Consider the following 19,718-nt stretch of genomic DNA (forward strand, 5'->3'; position numbering starts at 1 on the left):
AGGTGGTTCCTAAAACAGTTAACAAGACTTTTTCAGTTTCACCACTGCCATCATGTGGAACACTCTCATTACTAAATCACTTACTAGACTTCTTCACTTTTTAAGAATTTTTTCAGCACCAAACCCAGTCCATAGGCATTAAGGTTTGCCTACTCTGGGCTTTTTAGTCACCACTGAAGCTGCAGCATTGCAAAGCCAAAGCATAGCTGTGCAGCACTAGGATAAAAAATGACTTGCACTACCTGCAGCATATTCTGGATTGAAAAATGGAAAAACCATTCAAGAAAAATGAAACTCAGTTCTCCTTGAACTGGGCTGAGATTGTCAATAGTGTCCTAATTGTAAGAAAGGCCTTGGAAAAAGATCAGCAAGACAACTCATCAACAGGAATTAGACTGAGGTCAACCAACAAGTATACATTTTAAATTCAGGTAATTGGTTTGTTTTGGAACACTTAGTAAGGAATACATTCCTCTAATAAATCACTGGAGCAAACCATTAATACAAGACAACAAGGCTTTTAGGTCATAATGCTATTCCCTAGTGGTACAGGATCATATGAAAGTAGGGCTAGAACAGGGGTGGACAAAATGGTGCCTCTGGCTGCTGGCTGGACTCCATTTCCCAGCAGCCCCTGGCCATGACAGTACAGCAAGTTTCTATGGAAACCCCAGGAGCAGCAGGGCTGTGACAGTGTAGGGGCCAGGGTTTCCAGGGAGACTGGCTCCAGCACTGCTGGCAGGGCATGCCACTGTGCAGGAAGCTGATCTAGGACCTCGGCTGGGATCTTTTGGCAGTGACAGCGTGATCCAGAGCCAGGTCAGAGCCACAATCCGCTGCCTGCATGCCCCTGCCTGGGATGTGCAGGCAGCGGATTGCAGTTCTGCCCTAGCTCGGGACCACCCCTATTACCGCTGCGAGATCCCAGCCCCAGAGCAGCCCCCCACCCTACCCCAGCCCCTACAGCAGCCCCCCACCCTACTAGTCCTGCTGGGGCTGGTCTCCATGGAAGCCCTGCCCCATGCTGTCACAGCCCTCCCACTCCTGGGGTCTTGATGGAAATCAGCGACAGAGATGTGGGCAAGGGCTGCTGGGAAATCGAGTCTGCTGCAGTTCTGATCCAGCCCGTGGACCAGACTTTACCTGCCCCTGGACTAGAAGGAACCTCATGAAGTCATCTAGTCCAGTCTCCTACTCAAGACAGAATAAGCTCAGATAAATGTTTTAAAGCAAATCCAGTATCACTCCCTATCAATGCAATCTTTGGGAATTTGATGCCCAGGTTTCCCAAACTAATCAAGTATAGGATTTTATTAACAGACATCACCAAAAACGAAGCGTCAAAAATCAGTACCGTGATGAGCAATTGTATTAGAATGTCTTTATAAAAGAAGATAAAAGTTGACAAATAATAGCATAAATGCAGCTCTGTGATCCTGAATAGTAAAGTACTTGAAATAAATTTCTAACATCATTCTTTCCTGATAGCAATATGGATTTAATAAATTTTGCAATTGCCTATATTCGAGAACTTACGCTAACCAGCTGTGGCTAGGATGTTCATCAAGTGCTTTTCAATGATATTTGAGTAAACTTACTTACCTGTGTAGTAAGAATCTCGCTTTGAGTGGATAATCCATATGAATCCCCTAGATGACTGGCTTCACTATCATATCCAGATGGCTCGCCTTTAAAAAGAAGTTATGATTCATATTTTAAAAGCTACTGTTAAAAGCTTGTCCCATTCACAACAGGCCCTCATTGCTGTAAGTCTGCCATAACGGAATTGAGGGCGACATTTTCAAAAGCGTTTGAGTACCTTAGGAGTTGATGTTCCTTTCAGCATGGCTCATGTCCTAACTCATTTGAGCATTTTTTGAAAATCCTATTCTAAGGACCGTGGAGCTTAATGGAACTTAAAAGCTATTGAACTTTTTACCCTAAGAATGCATCCCAAACAATAACTTACTGAAGCATTTGAAAGACTGTATTTCTCTTTAGGAAAAATATGCAACTATTCTGTGAATTTAAAACTTCTGTTTCAGTTGAAGAAAGTCCTAAACAGTTGAACAGGAGTGAGAAATCACTTCTACTTCATTTACATTTAAACCGGGGGAAACAACCATAGAAGTAACACTGAAGCTTTACTGCTAGATCCAGGTATTATAGTCTAATATGAAACGTATTCCCTTTAAACAAGAGTTGAGCCATCTTACAATATGAATTAACCTGCGCCTAGTACCTGCTATAGAGAATTTAATTTTCAAGAATGAAAAACATGAGGAAGTAAATTATGGTGTTAACTTGATTGCAACCTCCTGGGGGCAGGGACTGTTTGTTCTGTGTTCGTAAGATACACAATACAGGGTAGTCCTAGTATAGAAGTAGGACTTTTAAGCAGTTTGGTAGTACAAACAATGAACTGCAGCAAAGATGTAAATCTTGATTTGTACCTATATTTGATTCCAAATTTGGGTCTCCCTGGTGTTCATCTTGCAAAGCATTTTTTCTTCCTTTCAGCTCTTCATTTTCATGTGGACTAGCTTCTTTGCCTTCACTGAAGTTTTTCTTCTCTTTGGTACTAGGGACTAGCCTCAAGTCTTCTGGTCTGTTAGCTGAATCTTCTGACATGTTGGACTGGGAAGAAAATAAGTTAACAGAGCATTCTGATTCTTGGCTTGGAGAAACACACACCTCTTTTAAGGTGGCCTCAGGCATCTTCTGTACAACTTTGTCACTGCCGCTGCTGCTACTTTGCAGTGCTAAAATCTGTGCTGAGGGATTTGAAGATCTTCTCACAGACATCTTCTGTTTTTGGGATTGAGTGTGTGCACTTGATGACTTGCCATATATTAATTCCTGAAAACATGGCAAGTCTTCATCCTCATTAGACTCCTCTTCAGAGAACTGCAGTTTCTGCACCGCTCTTCGAGATCTCTGAACAAAGGTCTGAGACCTAGACTTAGAGCTACTGCTGTCACTATTGATGTCTCTTACCAGTGCATTCTCATCTGTTTTAACAAACACAGCAGAAATGTTTTTCCTATCAGCATCACAAAAGCTGTTATTACCTTTAAGGTCTTCAGCAGAAAACATTAAGTCATCAGGGGTCTCAGACAGTGCTGGAAAACGACTGGTGTCCTCTATGGGTTGCTCCAGAGCTTCTTCTGAAATTAAACACTCAGGTACCCACGTGTTGGCAACTTGATTTATTTGTTCTTTATCACTCTTTACTTGTTTGCCTTCCCTCTCGCTGCATTTCTTTTCCGAGATTTTGCAACTAAATTCAGCAGGACTTTGTTGACAAACTGCTAGACAATTCAGCATAGATTCAGGCTGAACATTTAATACTGGCTGTTTGTTTTCAGCTACTTCATTTTTTTCTGCTTGATTGCTTTCTGAACTGGAGCCTGTTCCGTTAATTATGCTTAAACCATTTCCTTGGAAAATGGGCTCTTCTATATTATTCCAATCACTTAGACTTCCATTATATTGGTTTAGGTCCAAATTTAACTCACTTTCTCTCACTATTTCAGAGGACACTGTCTTTTCAGCTGATTGTTTTCTTCTTTGCAATCTGCTCTTATGTTTAATTTTGGCACCAAATAACCTCGCTGAAGACAAAAATTGCTCTTTACTTTGTACTTGTGGAGCATTTGCACCATGCTCCCTAATGTGTCTGCATTCAGTATCGTTTCCAGAGACATCTTTAGCTGTTTGGCAGGTTTTAGACTCTCTCCCACTGACTCCAGTCAGACCTACAGATGGGTTTTTTAAATGCAGAGGATCATTTTTTAAATCTCTGCTGTTATATCTGTATTCTATCTGGTTAGTACTCATCTTCCCTTCAGCTTCAGAAGCAGTGTTTTCTATTGCAGATTCCTTCACTAGACCAGAATGAAGAGTAAATGACAATCGTTTTGTATGTCTAAACATATTACGGAGGTACTGTACATCTAGCTCACTATCTTCAGTTTCTGTGTTTAATTCCAAAATGCTTTTTGCTTCAGTCATCTTTTGGTTTTTGAAGCTTTCTGGGTCGTATCCTGTATAACATCCATTATCCTTGGGTGAACAAGCATGTAACTTGCTCTTGTCAGGTTCTGTAGCTGTGCACTGCTTAGTTTCAGGTGAGTTTAGTACTGGGCCAGCAGTTTCCTCAACATTCGTGGAACATAGCTGCAGGAGTGAGTGGCTGCCTTGAGTGTCTGCACTGGCCAACAGAGAACAAGTATTTGCTTCCTGAAGTTGTAGTAGTGAGGGATTTGAGAAATCTTTTTCAATTCCCATAACGGTAAAAGAGGTTTCAGGACTAGCGTGTACCTTGTTTGCTTCAAGATTGGTACCTTTCAAATTACAGTCTGACAAAGGTATGCTATGGTTCAATATATCCTGCTGTTCAACCTGTTCTTTGCATTCAGGGGCATAGACCAAGACAGCCCTCTGGAATCCAGAAGAAAAACTTTCATTTTTATTGGCTTGCTTTCTTGATGTCTCATTTGGCTCATCTCTTCTCCTGGTTTCTTTTGTCATTTCCCCAGTCAGTAACTGAAGCCTTCTGCTGCGTCTAACTTGTCTCTGTTCAGAATCAATTCGTTTTGATTCTTCACTACTTGGGTAGCTATCAATCTGCAGCTCAATCTGATGAGGAGAACTTGAGTTTCTGTTCACTACCAGCTGTAGAGTATGCTTGGTTCTGGCTGAATGTCTGTTTCTCTCCGTTAGAGAACTACATCTTTTTTTAGCATTCCTTTGGTCACAGACCTTTAATTCTGGCTTTCCATCAGTGCAGTCACCAATTACCTTTTCAACACCATTTTTAAAGATGAATTCTCCTTTCTTGAGAGGAAGTTCTGCTGAAGTATTTTCCCCTTTTTTCTCACAAACTGGATCTCCCCCAACAACAGAAGAATCTTCACCAGCTTTTCCCCTTGCAGCAACAAGACAATCAGGCTCATCTACAACCTTCGCATCTTTTTTCTTGATGAAGTCTCCAGGTTGCAGGCCACAGACAGTCTTTCTTTTTCGCTTTGATCTGTCAGTTCTGGAATTATCCAAGTGCTGCACATCAGAAGTAACATCTTCCACTTCCGTATTCTGGGGTACCACTCCAAGACTAACACGCCAATTTGACTTTCTATCTCTCTGATAAGTTTTCCCAAATATTTTATTTTCAATGCTATGCACACTGGGTTTTGAGAAACTCTTTTCATTTTCACATTCCATTGCAACTTCCAAGCAGTTTACCATTATGTCAGTCTTCTCCGAAATAAAGGAATCTCTGTCTGACAAACATGAGCCTCCCTCTTCTATGTCAGCTGCTCCATCATCCTGAGGGGAACAAGAGAGCACCTCACTGCTTTTTGAAAACCAATCATTGACTTTCTGAATGCTTTTCTTCAGTCTTTTCTTAGAAACTTGGCTCAAAGTATCAGTGGGCACAGCTTCAGGCTGCAGCTGCTGCTCCAGAGAAGACATTTCTTCATGTAAGGAGTCACACTTTTGTTCACAGGTTTCAGAAGTTTTTACATACTGTACAGCACTACTGGCTTCCTCGTTTTTATCTGATTGGCTTTTAGGGCTGTGCTGTGAGCCAGGCTCTTCACTTTTACTGATGCACTGAGCTCCCACTACACTCATTTCTTCTGCACTGTTGAATAAACTACTGCCCTTTTTCTGTGATGATGTATCATTGGCTGTTCTGTCACATGGCTCTGCATGCAAGTTTGAGGCAGAAGCGCAGAGATTATTCTTTAAATGCTCTTCAGACAAATTTACTTGAGCAGCTTGGAAATTTTCACTGATATTTTGAATGTCTTCACTGCTTCCTAAGCCTTCCTCTGAGAAATCACATTCACCTGAAAATACAAAAAAAAAGATAAATTATTAAGCATTTCATGTTTTGCATATGCAAGGCTAATGAAGCCCTTAACAGGTATTTTGTTTATAAATAAAAATGTTATTAAAATAAGCAGTTACAGCTGAAAATCAGCATAAATATGAGTTTGATACCCCTAACACACTCATTAGCTATTTCCTGTTAGTTATTCTAGACTTATCTTGTCTCTCATTCTCCCATAAGATTTACTATCAGAGTTTTCATTACTCCCACTACACTGTCCTATTCCCTCTTCTTCAACCTTCAAAAGCTAATTAATACCAAGTCAATTCATTTCTCTGGGTTTCCAGGTGAGCATGTTACTCAGATTTAATGTTAATTCTATGCAGTATTATTTCATTATACTACAATGATTCTTTCATTTGCTGATTCTTCAAAATTTATTTTTGGACACGAAGCTATGAAAAAATACGAATAAACTAAAAAAAAAAAATGTAGATTGAACATGTGGAATGACTAGAAAGTTTATCAGATGAAGATGGCAGAATATCTTGTAAGAGGCTTTGACTACAGTGTCAGGAAAAACACCATTAATTAACAGTTAATTATAGAAACATCCATCAGGTATGTAGTTTAAATCAAGTTGAAGGTCTTGGTCCTTTTGTCTTCATGATGTTCAGTAGCCTAGGCCCAGGAAACCTTAAGAAGATGGCTGAAATTTCCAAGGCAAACTACAGAGAAAAATGCTGCTCCTCTGGCAAAACAGAAATGTATAAAACGACAGAGCTCATGGGTGCAGGAGAGAATGCAAACATGAGCAAGGGAAGACAAACACTTTCTTGAAGGTTGGTTCAGACTGGGGCAAAGCTCCCACAGGAACTAAAGGCCATAAAATGCTTGCATTTGGAATGGGAGTTAATGTTGACTCTGTGACCTTCCTTCAATTTATAAATAAAATCAACAAAATGCTATGTTGCTCATACAATTCTCCCTCTGAAAAAGGATAAGAGAAGAAATGGACAGTGTTTAACAGACATTTATTAAGCCGTTTATTGCACAATTGGAAAGTACTCCAACACTACAGTGATGACAGACTACATAAGAACCTATAGAGAATAAAAAAAATTTAATTTACATTACATTTTTCTCAGTTCCAGTGCACAAATGCACCTAATTTTTTACCTTAACTTGCAAACACTTTAGCCAAGATTATCAATAAAATACCAGTAAATTTGGTATAGTAATGCAAACAAATGTACTTGTTTTTAAAATTCTCCCCTGTCCATAAATACTACTGGCAGGAAGATCCCAGTGCAGCCCTGGCCCTAGCCCACAGCGGCAGCCTGCCTTGCCCAGATCCGGGGGCACATATCCACCCCCCATGCCCTCCCGCGGTACGCGTAGCTGCAGGACCTGCCCCGTGCCCCTCCCACACCCACTGAACAAGCCACAGCTCTGTCCCGTGCCATGCCCTGTCCTGCTCCAGTTGGGGAGTGCCTGCTCCTGCTCCTGCCCCAGCCCCAGCCCCAGCCCCAGCCCCTCCCTCACCATGGGGGCTTTGGTCTGCCCTTCCACCCCAAAGCCCCTTCCCTCCCCCTTCTCCCCTCCCACCACAACAGACTCACCAGCCGGACACAGCTCTCCAAGCTGCCAGGCTATACTCCTCACCGCCTATGTGTTGTGCTGCACCTGCACACATGCAGAGAGCATTTATCGCCCACATCAAGCAAAAAAAAGCTACTTTCCGATGCAGTCAATTTTCTTTGCATCTTGGACCGATGTATCAATGCACCTCTAACAAGTACTATTGCCTATGAAAATATAATACATACCTCTGAAGTCTGAAAGAAGTATTTCTCTTCCAGCTAGGTTGGTAACTTGCATGTTGTGTGGACTTTCACTTTCATTCTCAGCATACTTCAGTTCTTCAGGCTTTTCAGGTGGAGTCTGAAACATTTCTTTGTCTTGAGCCCTGTTGAGAAGCATTGTAAAGAAACAAAAAAATACAGGCAGATAGTATGAAAATGTTCTAAGACTGCTTTCAAGAGCAAAAAAAAAAGTTAGTTAATGGCTTAATTCCACTTCTCTCAATGTAACACCCTGTAGGATTTGCATTCATCAATTCAGCTCCCACACAGAATTTGGAGAAACCTTTCTTGATTAACTTTCCTGACATATAGTGTATGAGCATAACAAAGTACATGTGCATATGCATGTATGTGTGCACACACCCCACTTCTCCCAGAGAGATCCATCTTGAATTGGCTTCTCTTTCTAGAACTCTGCTCCCTGTGGAAATGAAGATGATCAGAACTTTCAGAGGACAGTTTTGCTAGCTGCCAGGAGGAGCACACAATAAAGAGGGGGTGAAGCTGCACCATTCTAGCTTCTCATTGCTGCCCTCCCATCAAAAAAGAGTCATTCAAGAGCTTGGAGAATTCTGCTATTCTCACAGTGAGGATCTAAGGCCTGTAAGTGAAAATCCTGCACAACATAACCACTAAATGACAACACAGCCAGATAACAGTTGAGTCTATGTTTCCCTTCAAAGAAAAAAAAAAAAAAAATCAGACTTCATGGAAGTGGCAGGAAGAAACACACAACTCTGCTGTGAAATTCCACAACAAATGTTAGCTAAATGTGTCTGTTATGCATTTAATCACTGCTACAAATGCTTCAGCATCTACTGGAGGCTTTTATGTCACTAACACATGCTATATACACCAAGAGTTATCTATTGTGATTGTAAGACTTACTACATCAATGGTTCTCAATTGGGGTGCTGCAGCAGCAGCCAAGTAAAAAACTGCTCTGCATTTCTCTAATCAGCGTAAAGCAGGCAGCATACCATACAGCTGTCTGGTGCATCCTCCTCTAAGCTCTTTCCAGAGAAGCAAAGATGGAACTGTCCTGTCTGCTTCTGCTCCAGGAGCGCTGGGGGTACCATACCAGAAAGAGCTGGCATCATGAGGCAGCTCCTTCCTGCTTTAGGCTTAATCAGAGCCGTAATGCAAGAGGAGTACATTAGTTCATGACACAGCAGTTCCCAGGCTGGCTGTGCCACTGGGGCAGTTTCCATAAGATGTTCACAGTTCTTCCCAGAAGCAGAGCCCAGTGAGAAGCACTCAGTTTAGCCAAGGCAGTACCACTAGGGGTTCTCAGCTGGGGATACTGCCTCATTCAGAAGTGGTGGTGGGGTGCCTTGACCCTAAAAAGGTTGAGAACCACTATACTATAAGCTACAGCAACTAAGTACAGGCAACCCCTGCTTAGCACTTTTAATTGGTTCCAGAAAAACCAAGCGCTAAGCTAAACAGTGTTAAGTGAAACCAATTGTCCCATAGGAATGAATGTAAGTAGAGATCATTCGTTCTTGAAGCTTCCCGCTCGTACTATGAAATCATTGAAATCCCCCACTAGTTCTATAAAATCAATTAATTCAAACATCTAAATGCACGCAAATACTTTATTTAACATTTTAAACTTTGAAATAATGTATACAATTACAAAATAAAATAATGAATGGTATGCACAGATGCACTTTCAGTTTTACTTTTTGCTCTTTTGGCTTCCTTCAGCACTCCAAATCAGAGCTGTCAGGGTTAGTATCAGTTTCAGGGGATTTTGAAGTGCTTGGCTGAGGATTTTTTTGAGGGCTGGTTGCAGGGGTTGATGCTGGAGTTATGCAATTCCTAAAGAAGGAATCCATTGATAGCTGCACTTTGGGCTTCTTCTTTTCATCGTAAAGCAGCCTGTAACAATTGACTTCATTGTTAACTCTTCTTGCAACTGCAGAACTGCACTGCATGTCAGGGTCAAAGTAGGAAAGAAAAGCTTCAAGAAGGTTGAAAGTTTCAGCCATGCCTTTGCTGGTTAAAGCCCTTTCTGGTTAAACATCTGGTTAAACATTTCCTCCTCTTCATGGCTTCTCTGCTGCTCTATTTGAATGAGATCCTCATTGCTCAATTCCTCGCTGTTGGAATCGATCAACTCCTCAGTATCCTCAGGTTCAAGTTCATCAAATCCAATTTTCCTTTCAAGCTCAACGATATTGTCCTGAATTGTCACCACTGGTTCCTCAACCTTGTGGGAATCCTGGACACAATCTGCCCAAAGCTTTTGCTAGACACCATTCATTGTTTTGGAGGCAGCTTCATCCCAGGCACTTGAAATGTTATCTATTGCCTTGCGGATATGATAGCCCTTCCAAAATTATTTTAGGGTTGGAGCATCCTCTCCTTCTGTAGCCCTGTCTGAGCAAATGTTTTCCTTATGTAATAAGCCTTAAAGCAGGAGTGGGCAAAATGCAGCCCATGGGCTAGATAAGGCCCACCAGGCCATTCAATCTGGCCCACAGGGTCCCTAAAAAATTTAGAAAATTAATATTTATCTGCAGCCACATGCATGATCAGAGGTCAGGAAAACAGACCTTACGACAACAGGCCGAGAGCCATGGGGCTCTTTAGCCTGGAAAAGCGTGGGCTCAGGGGTGATCTGATGGCCACCTATAAGTTTATAGGGGTGACCACCAGTATCTGGGGGAATGTTTGTTCACCAGAGCACCCCAGGGGATGACGAGATCGAATGGTTATAAACTACTACAAGACTGTTTCAGGCTGGACATAGGAAAGAATTTCCTTACTGTCCAAGCCCCCAAGGTCTGGAACAGCCTGCCAATCGAAAGCGGTTCATGCACCTACATTGAACACCTTCAAGAGCAAATTGGATACTTATCTTGCTGGTATCCTATGACCCCAGCTGACTTCCTGCCCTTTGGGCAGGGGGCTGGACTCGATCTTCCGAGGTCCTTTCCAGCCCTAATGTCTATGAAATTTAGGGAACCTGGCCCTGGCTGCCTGCCACGCGGCCCTTGATGGCTTGCCAAAACTCAGTAAGCAGCCCACCACCCGAAATAATTGCCTGCTCCTAACTTAAAGACAGCAATGACACCCTGGTCCACCGGCTGTATGATGGAGGTGGTATTTGGGGGCAGGAAAACAACTTTTACATTATCACTGAGGTCATCAAGCGTGGTAGGATATCCTGGTGCATCCTCTAAAATGAGAAGTGCCTTGTGGGACAGATTGTTCTCAGCAAAGGTTTTATCAGCTGCAGGACAAAAATAATCCCTGAACCAACTCTGAAAGACTTACACTGTCACTGAGGCCTTCTTGTTAGACTTCCAAATGACTGGCAGACCTCTTTTAAGATACCCTTTGAGAGTCCTGGGGTTTTCTGAGTGGTATACAAGCATTGGTTTCAATTTAAAACCCCCTGCAGCATTACCACCAAGCAATAAAGTAAGTCAATCCTTGGACACCTTGAAACCTGGCACCGACTTCTCCTCCCTGGAAATGTAGGTCCTAGAAGGCATCCTTTTCCAGAAGAGGCCTGTCTCATCAGCACTGAAGACTTGTTGAGGCATATAACCCGTCTCCGCAATAATTTCCATAAGCATATTTTTATAGCTGGAAGCTGCCTGGGTGTCAGCACTAGCAGCCTCCCCCTGAATAGAAACATTATGCAAATTGCTGCGTCTCTTAAATCTTTTGAACCACCCCTTACTTGCATAACAAGGCTCAGAACCAGACCCCTCAGGCAAATTTTTCTGTAAACCATCATACAGGCTCTTAGCCTTCTTCTGGTGCAACTCAAAAAATGAAGCAAGACAATGGCACACGCATGAAAGAGCACAGAGCACCAAAGACCACAGTACACGAGAATTTTTGACGAGGAAAGATGGCGATGAGGTTGTGCGCCGTCAATGCTCCCTGCCAGATAACCACGAGCATTATAGCGAAGCCCGTGAGCGCTAAATGAAACCAGGTATAACAGTGAAATGGGCGCTAAGCAAAACAGCATTAAGTGGGGGTTGCCTGTAATGCAGGACAACAATGGTATGAAGGAAGCAAAAACCGCATTTTTTACAAGTATTAGATTTAATTTTACTGTTGAAAGGAGCATCTGTGCATGTACCCTTGTCAGACTTCTATCACAGTGCTTCAATTCAGGGATCTGCATATATGGAGATAGAAGGAGGACCATTTGGATGTTTAGACTTTGTTGGAGAGTCCAGAAGTTGACATCGCATATTTGGATTTAATTAAGTATATACCTACACAGTATAATCCTCAATAGTTGGGATATAAATGTTGGTTAAGAAATTATCTTTTTAACCTCCTCCAATTATATCAGTTAAATGGTTAACCAATAGCTCATACCTAGTTTAGTGACCTCCAGCAGGAACAGATCCTGCCCCAGCCCCCTGTCTTCACCATGCACCAGGCAGTGTACTGCCCCTTAGTGGCTCAGCTGCACCCCCTGCCTCCCACCTGTGGCTCCCTGCCAACACCCTGGGGCCCACGCAGCACCAGGATCCTGGTGAAGATATAAGGGGCTAGAACGGTCCCTGTCAGAGGTTACTAAATGGTAAATAGTAAGTGGTAAACGGTATAAATAGAATTGTCATTTAACTGTCTACAATCCTAACAGCTAGCCTTCTGACATAAAGCAGACATTTCGTACATAATGTTTACTGGCAACTGAATTCCATTTAGTAAATTCTTTCAAAGATGTCTACCACTGTTTTATATGTCTCTTCACAACACTGCAGCACATCTGATTCTTTAAAACCAACAAATGAACTTAGATGAGCTAAGTTAGAAAAGACCACGTTTTTGACATCATTTTCTTTAGCTTACCTGCTACCACCTGCCTTTTTAAAGAGATCTTCAGAAGAATCAGAACCTGAAACAAACCAAATCAGATATTAGCACTTTGGCTCAGAGGACACAAAGGCAAACCAGAACATGTTATGGTTTCAGTGTACTCTATTGATACAAGCGTATATGAACTATTTTCTCAGGATGATGTGGTTTCAACTAATAATATATAAAATCCATCTTGATTATACAACCACTTTACACTAGGTATAATGATTTCTCTCTACACACAGTTTCTCCAACATAAAGCCATGAACTAGGTTTTTTATACACTCCCCCCCACCCCAGCACTGCTGCCTTCTGACTCCTTGTGGCTTCCCTCCCCCCACAGCCCCAGACTAGGTCTGAACTAAAGGATAAATCAGTAAGCTAACCAGTGATCACTGCACTTATGCATTACATGATTAATTGTTTAAAGTTTTACATCTCTAGAAAAAGATCCCCAGTAGCCACATATAGAATACTAGAACTTCCCATACTAGATCTAATTCTTCTCATAATTAGAGAATGGCTTAAGCCAGGGCCATTTGACTGGTGCCCCATGCGGCTTTAACATGGGGCTTATGCGTTCCTGCCCAGATGGGGTCTCTAGGGAAGGAAAGCATATCAAGGGATCTGGTGATTTTGCTGCCTGCATGGCTAGGCAGGGGTGGAGCTCACACTTCCTACATGGTGGCCCCCTGAGCATGCAGCCCAAAGCATGTTACTAGTGCAGTGTGCAGCCCCCAGGCACTCAAGCTGGACAGTTTTGGCTTAACTCATGAAGATTGAAATATTTTAGCATCATCAACTCTGGATTTTTCTCACATCTATAAAAAGATTCCCCCCCTACTTTTTTTTAATATTCTTAAGTTTTCAGCCTTATAGATTTCTTGTCACAGTGGGTTCTATGAATTAATTACATGCTGTGGGAGAAAACTACTTCCATTTATCAATTCTGTGTTCCTTGCCTTGTAATTCCATTGCTTGTCCTCTTGCTCATGCGTTATTAAAAAAAGAATTATTGCATGTAAAGCTTTTTTTGAATCAGTGATGAGAGGAACAACACACGTTTTATTATACTTCAGATCAACAGTTATAAACCACTGCTCTTACCAAATTCAATGTACATTATTTTATCAGATTCCAGTTTTCTCCTTTTGTTTCTTGGGGAACTCCACTTAACCATGTTGCCTGAAAGCTGTACACCAGTGATAGCTCCCTGCTGGTAAAGAAATAGATAGGAAGTGGTTATGTATTTTAGGGGGGGAAAAAAGCCCAGGCAGTATTACATAGGACAGAATGTTCTCTTGATTAGGGGGTAAAAAGAAGAATAATTTGCCTTCAAGTTCTGGAAGGAATTTTAAAGTATGTGATTTAGTATACTTAATTTAGGTTAAATTACTTGAAGAATATTGTGCAATTAAGAAAATATATTCTAGTGCAATAGACACTATTTGTATGCATTTAATATTGCAAACCATTCAGTTATACCTCTGCTATATTTTGCATAGAAAAAAAGCATTTCAAAAGATACTACACAAACATGCTTATGCTCAACATAATCAGTACCCATTATAAAATATCTTTTGGTTACAAATAGACAACAATATATTTAAATTCAATACAAAACACAAGCACAAAAACAAACAATCAAGAAACCTAACTGCAGTGGCCGCTATTCGTCGAGGACCTAAAACAAAATGTTTAGCCCTACTAAAAAAAAGAAAAAGAAAATCAATTATTCTTCAGACACTATTACCATATCAAGTAATTTTATACATTTGTTTGGTTTAAAAAAAATAAACCAGTCACTGGTGTTCCTTTAATAGTTATGTTTTTCAGTTTCCCTATTATACATGAGTAGGAAAAGCCTCAGAGTTGTAAATCCAGTGATAACTAAAATATATCCTTTAAGATTTAAAGCAATTAAGCTATTTTATTCAAGCAACTTCTTTCAAGTAAGTTATCTTAAGGGGAAGATCATATAGGAAGATCAGAAAATCGGAGTCAAACTGTAATAAAACAAAACAACCTGCTGTTGGCCACTTTACATTTTGCTCAAAGTAATGTTCCTAGTAAAAATAGTAATTTATATTCCAAGTAGTAGAGGAAAGAAAGCAAGGGGAAAGACAGAAAGTTACCAGGGTAAGATTTTCTTGTCCATTTTCTTTAACTTTTTTTTGTCTGTTTCGGTAGCCCTTACTTTGGATGACACAACTTTCTTTATGGAGGGTGTCAGCAGAACTGGTTTCTATGGGTTTTTTAGAAAAATCCTGATGGTTTAAAACTGAAAATAAACAACAGTGGGAGGGGGCGGAAAGGAACACTGTCATTGTTGTGGTATAAGAAAATGTTTCTTGTCTATTTATAAAATGGCCATTAATAACAGACAACGATAAAAAATCTTTTAACATATCAGTGGTATCTGCTATACACACAACAGGCCCTTATCTATTAAGGTTAGTAATGATCAAAACTACCTGAATTAACACTGCACTACAGAAGTGTCCCAAATCCAATTTGTTAAGAATTTCTTTAAAAAGGTAATAAAATTTACGAAGGCCTTAATCTTGCAAACCAATCTGAGCACATGGATCAGCTGGCAGGATCCAGTCCTAGAACTAGTAACATCATAACACCCTAAAAACAAATGCAATGCTGAGAAACTGTCCTGCTTTTCATATCAAACCATCCTCCCATAAAATACACCCCACTCTCTTGAAATACAAATAACATGACTCCAAGTCATGTACTAAAAAATTGAAATTTCATATCAGAATGTTTGAAGGTGGCAATTAAGATGCAATCACTGCAGTGCCTCACAACCTTGTCTCATAAGAGGAGTCAGCAACCCCAGGTACATGTGCCGAGCATGGCATGTGAGGCCATTTTGCTTGGCACGCCACGACACAGCTATTTGGAGACTCCCGGCTGCAGCCGGCCCTAGCTCTGGGTAGCTGCTGCCAGCGACAGAGCCCAGGCTGCTCCCAGAAGGGCTTGCAGCATCCCAGCTGCCTGCTGGGAGCAGCCCAGGATCCTGGCTGGCAGCAGCTCCCCAGAGCCGGGGCCAGCTGCAGCCGGGAGGCTCCAAACAGCTGCGTGGGCTCCTGCATCAGTTCCACACTGGCACATGCAGGCACACCTTGGAGAGGGTGGTGGGGGAGGCAGCGCAACCCTGGTCTCTCCTCAGCTCCCGGCATGGAGGTGATGAGTCCGGCGCAGCTGTTTAGAGCCAGCCTGGGCTCTGGGCAGCTGCAGCTAGCAGAGTGCAAACAGCTCTGCTGGGCTGCACAGCTCTGGTGTCAGCTCCGTGCTGGGGGACTGCACGGGCACCTCGGGGCAGGCTGTGCTGCCCTGCTGTCCACCCCGAGGTGCACACAGTCACAGCCAGCACAGAGCTGATGCCGGAGATGTGCAGCCTGGCAGAGCTGTTTGCACTCTGCCCACTGCTTGCTGCAGCTGCCCAGAGCCCAGACTGGTTCCAAACAACTGTGCCGGGCTCAGACCAGGGCTGCGCTGCCTCAGGCCCCTCCCCCATCACCTGCTCTGAGGCACGCCTGAATGTGCCAGTGTGTAGCTGATGCAGGAGCCTGGCACAGCTGTTTGGAGCCTCCTGGTAGCAGCCAGGATCCTGGGCTACTCCCAGCAGGCCGCTGGGATGTTGCAAGCCCTGCTGGGGCAGGGGCTTTGGGTGGGGGGCATGGGGCACAAGCAGGGCATCCTACCATGTACCCCTTGCCCTCATTTTGTTTTTCTGCCATGTCGGCACTCTGGCACCTTCCAAGGTAGGCATCGTGCTGTTTTTCAGCACTCCGGCCAAAAAACGTCGCCTACCCCTGTTCTACGAGCAACTATAACAGGAAGGAAAAAAAAAAAGACCGTCAGTAAGGCAGCTTAGGGGCAGTCATCCAAAAATGAAGCAGAAACAGACTTTTGTCATACACTTACAGAATTAAAATTAGTAGACAATATATGTTAAGCCACCTCTCAGCTAAACAGTAAAAATAAGGTAGGCAGCACACAGAGAAAACAATATCGAAGAAACTGCTGGGTGGGATTTTTGCCAAGCAACTTTCAATCAAACTTCTGCCAATAAGTCACTTGTGTACCTTTAATACTACCTGCACTGATGTTTTGCACCTTAAGGCCTGAGTATATTATTCTGATAGAAGTCCTGTAAGTTTATAATGAATGAAAGTGTTTGAAAAAAAATAATACACTTACACTTCACTCCAGCATCAAGTTCAAAAGCATGGATAGTTTTCAACAGTCCTTCAATCAGTTGCTTAAATCTGGAATTTTCCTGAAGACTTCTGAAAAAATACCACCCCAAGAGATGCATTTCCAAGATAAAGGTATGGGTAGATTACCAATAATTCCTTTAGAATTTGGGCTAAACAAAAAAGGCAGGGAGCTCTACTCTGTGGAAAGCAAAGCTGTAATGCAAATTGAGTGGGGACAGTTTCCCAAGAAGTTGTAGCCATCATCACTAGTTAAAGCATCACTCATTTCAGAATAACCCAAGATGTAGTGCTCACCATATTTGTTATACTTAATTAATTGAATGCAAGTTTAGGGGTCTGTGTAAAATCTGTTAGCAACACTGTTCATTATAAACATTTGCTATGAACTATGCAACAATTTAGAGATAGTCACAGACAAAGAGAGTTGCCACTAATGAACTGTCAATATTTCTGGAAACTCTGATGAGCATTTCAAAGAGACAATACTTCCAAAGTTTCCACTTTTCATAATTTTGTGTCTTATTTGTGAAGATATTTGCAGTAGATACTGGATCTTCTCTTAAAAAAGAGCTCAGTCAGCTTCTTCTGCACCCAATGCCACAGTCCCCCGTATACATTACCTTTTGGTAACTTCAGTTTTACACATTGGACACTGTACCAGACTGTTTTTCTTTTTGCTGAGAAGTTTAAACATACAGAATCTATAAAGAGAGAAGGAAACACCATGCCTGGTAACTTCTTTTAATAAAAGGGTTTATTTTTCTAAAACTGCACCCATTTTGATGGGTACTCTTTCATAAAAATAACCTTAAACCTGTATAAACATGTTTGCAAGCTGAACATTTGTTTTATTTTAACTGAGCTGGAAATGAATTGAACAACTTGCTTCTGAAATTGTCTGTGAAAGAGCCACTAGTTCTCAGTTAGAATAGACTGGATAGAAAACTGACTGAAGCATTGGGCCAGAGAGTAGTAATCAGTGGCTTGATGTCTAGTTGGCAGCCAGTATCAAGTGGAGTACCCCAGGGTCAGTCTTGTGGCTGGTTTTGTTCAATATCTTCATCAACGACCTGAAAGATGGCACAGACTGCACCCTCAGCAAGTTTTCAGATGACACCAAGCTGGGGCAGTAGTAGATACACTGGAGGGTAGGGCTAGGATTCAGAGTGACCCAGACAAATTGGAGGAGTGGGCGAAAATAAATCTTATGAGGTTCAACAAGGACAAATGCAAATCCTGTGCTTAGGATACAATCCCATGCACTGGTACAAGCTGGGGGCTGACTGGCAGGGTAGCAGCTCTGCAGAAAAGGACCTGGGGGTTACAGTGGACAATAAGCTGAATATATGCACCAACAATGTGCCCCCTGTTGCCAAAAAGGTCAGTGGCATACTGGGCTGTATTGGTAGGTGCGTTGCCAGCAGGACAAGGGAAGTGGTTATCTCCCTGTACTCAACACTGGTGAGGCTACATCTGGAGTACTGCATTCACTTTTGGACTCCCCATTACAGAATGGATATGAACAAATTGTCCAGCAGAGGGCAACAATGGGGTTGGAGCACACGACTTACGAGGAGAGGCTGAGGAAACTGGATTTATTTAGCTTAGACAAGAAAAGACTGCGTGGGGGTTTAACAACAGCCTTAAACTACATGAACAGGGGTTCCAATGAAGATGGAGTTACTGTTCTCAGTGGTGGCAGATGACAGAACAAGGAGCAATGGTCTCAAGTTGCAGCAAGGGAACTTTAGGTTAGATCTTGGGGAGAATTTTCTCACTAGGAGGGTAGTATAATAGTGGAACAGGTTACCCAGAGCAGTTGTGTAATATCCATCGTTGGAGGTTTTTAAGACGCAGCTAGACAAAGCCTTGGCTGGGATGACCAAGTTGGGGATGGTTCTGGTTTGAACAAGGGGATGAACTAGCTGAGGTCTTGAGGTCCTTTCCAACCCTAGTTTTCTAGGATTCTATGATTTCCTCCTTTTGATATAGCTAACTATTAATCAACTAACAAGGAGTGCATCTACAAAGCAAAGCCAGAGTAAACTACTTCTGTGCACAGCATCTATGCGTGCACCTGAAAAAGCAGCAATTTGAGCCAGGATGGAACAAGCCTGGCTTGGCAGCAGGCATGGGGACTCAGCTCTGGGCTCCAGGTGGCAGCATTGGAGGAGCTGGCTGGGGCACAAGGGTGCTGCAAGCGCAGAGCCATGTGGCTAGGCAGCAGGCAGGAGTCCGTCTCCCTGCTGCCTGGGCTGACTGGGTGTAAACTGCAGTGGCTATGCATGAGTTTCAGCTCAGTAAATTACTCTGCTGTAGGATAGTACTGTCCCTGGCAGTACTATCTTATGGTGGAGTTAATTAGTTTACTGTGCCCCAATACTGGTGCACATGTAGATGGTGACGCTTTACTATGGAGCCAATTAGCCTACCCTTCAGTGAAGCGCATATGTAAATGCACCAAAGCAGTCTATTCCATTAGGAGTAATGGGAGAAAGTTTATATAGGATAGTGGAACCTTTACTCATGTGGACTAAAGAAATTCTGAAGGCATACCTGCAGAATATGTGGTCACATTTTGTTGAGACTGGCTCTTTTATCACTTCCAAACTGGAAAAAACAAAAACAAACAACCTCAATTCACTTGCTTGTAACAAAAATAAAGCAAAAATACAATTCATAAATACAAAAACTTTATTCAACTAGAAATTTAAAAAAATTGCCAAGAAAAACACAAATTATGTTATTTCAGTTAAGAGCCAAGCAAAGTATCTGCCTCTGCCCGCAGTATACTCTACTTGTTTTTTGCCCCCACACAACTCTCTCTCTTTCCTTCTGTCAATAAGGTACATTTTCTGAAGATTCCAATTCAGCGTGACAAGGGACAACTTTTTCTTCAGCAAAGTCTTCATCTTTAACACTGACTTCTCA

The 19,718-nt window shown here is 42.2% G+C and overlaps 1 protein-coding gene across 5 annotated transcripts in view; it reads right to left on the reverse strand.

Annotated features, from left to right (window-relative positions):
- BRCA1 (BRCA1 DNA repair associated) overlaps positions 1-19,718 on the reverse strand; it is a 56,287-nt gene that overhangs the window by 32,554 nt on the left and 4,015 nt on the right. For 4 of the 5 annotated variants that reach the window (XM_090044076.1, XM_090044077.1, XM_090044075.1 and 1 more), the window contains exons 3-11: positions 19,344-19,397; positions 17,408-17,488; positions 16,768-16,856; positions 14,685-14,830; positions 13,657-13,765; positions 12,541-12,586; positions 7,672-7,811; positions 2,454-5,858; positions 1,603-1,688 (exon numbers count right to left, since the gene is read on the reverse strand). In XM_090044076.1, the coding sequence (XP_089900202.1) occupies positions 1,603-1,688; positions 2,454-5,858; positions 7,672-7,811; positions 12,541-12,586; positions 13,657-13,765; positions 14,685-14,830; positions 16,768-16,856; positions 17,408-17,488; positions 19,344-19,397 (4,156 nt within the window). The remainder of the gene's footprint in view (positions 1-1,602; positions 1,689-2,453; positions 5,859-7,671; positions 7,812-12,540; positions 12,587-13,656; positions 13,766-14,684; positions 14,831-16,767; positions 16,857-17,407; positions 17,489-19,343; positions 19,398-19,718) is intronic. The other variant, XM_090044078.1, reaches the window with a different exon arrangement.

The sequence above is a fragment of the Crocodylus siamensis genome, chromosome 4, assembly GCF_052110815.1.
Source record: "Crocodylus siamensis isolate JL-2025a chromosome 4, ASM5211081v1, whole genome shotgun sequence".
Taxonomy (NCBI): Eukaryota; Metazoa; Chordata; order Crocodylia; family Crocodylidae; genus Crocodylus; species Crocodylus siamensis.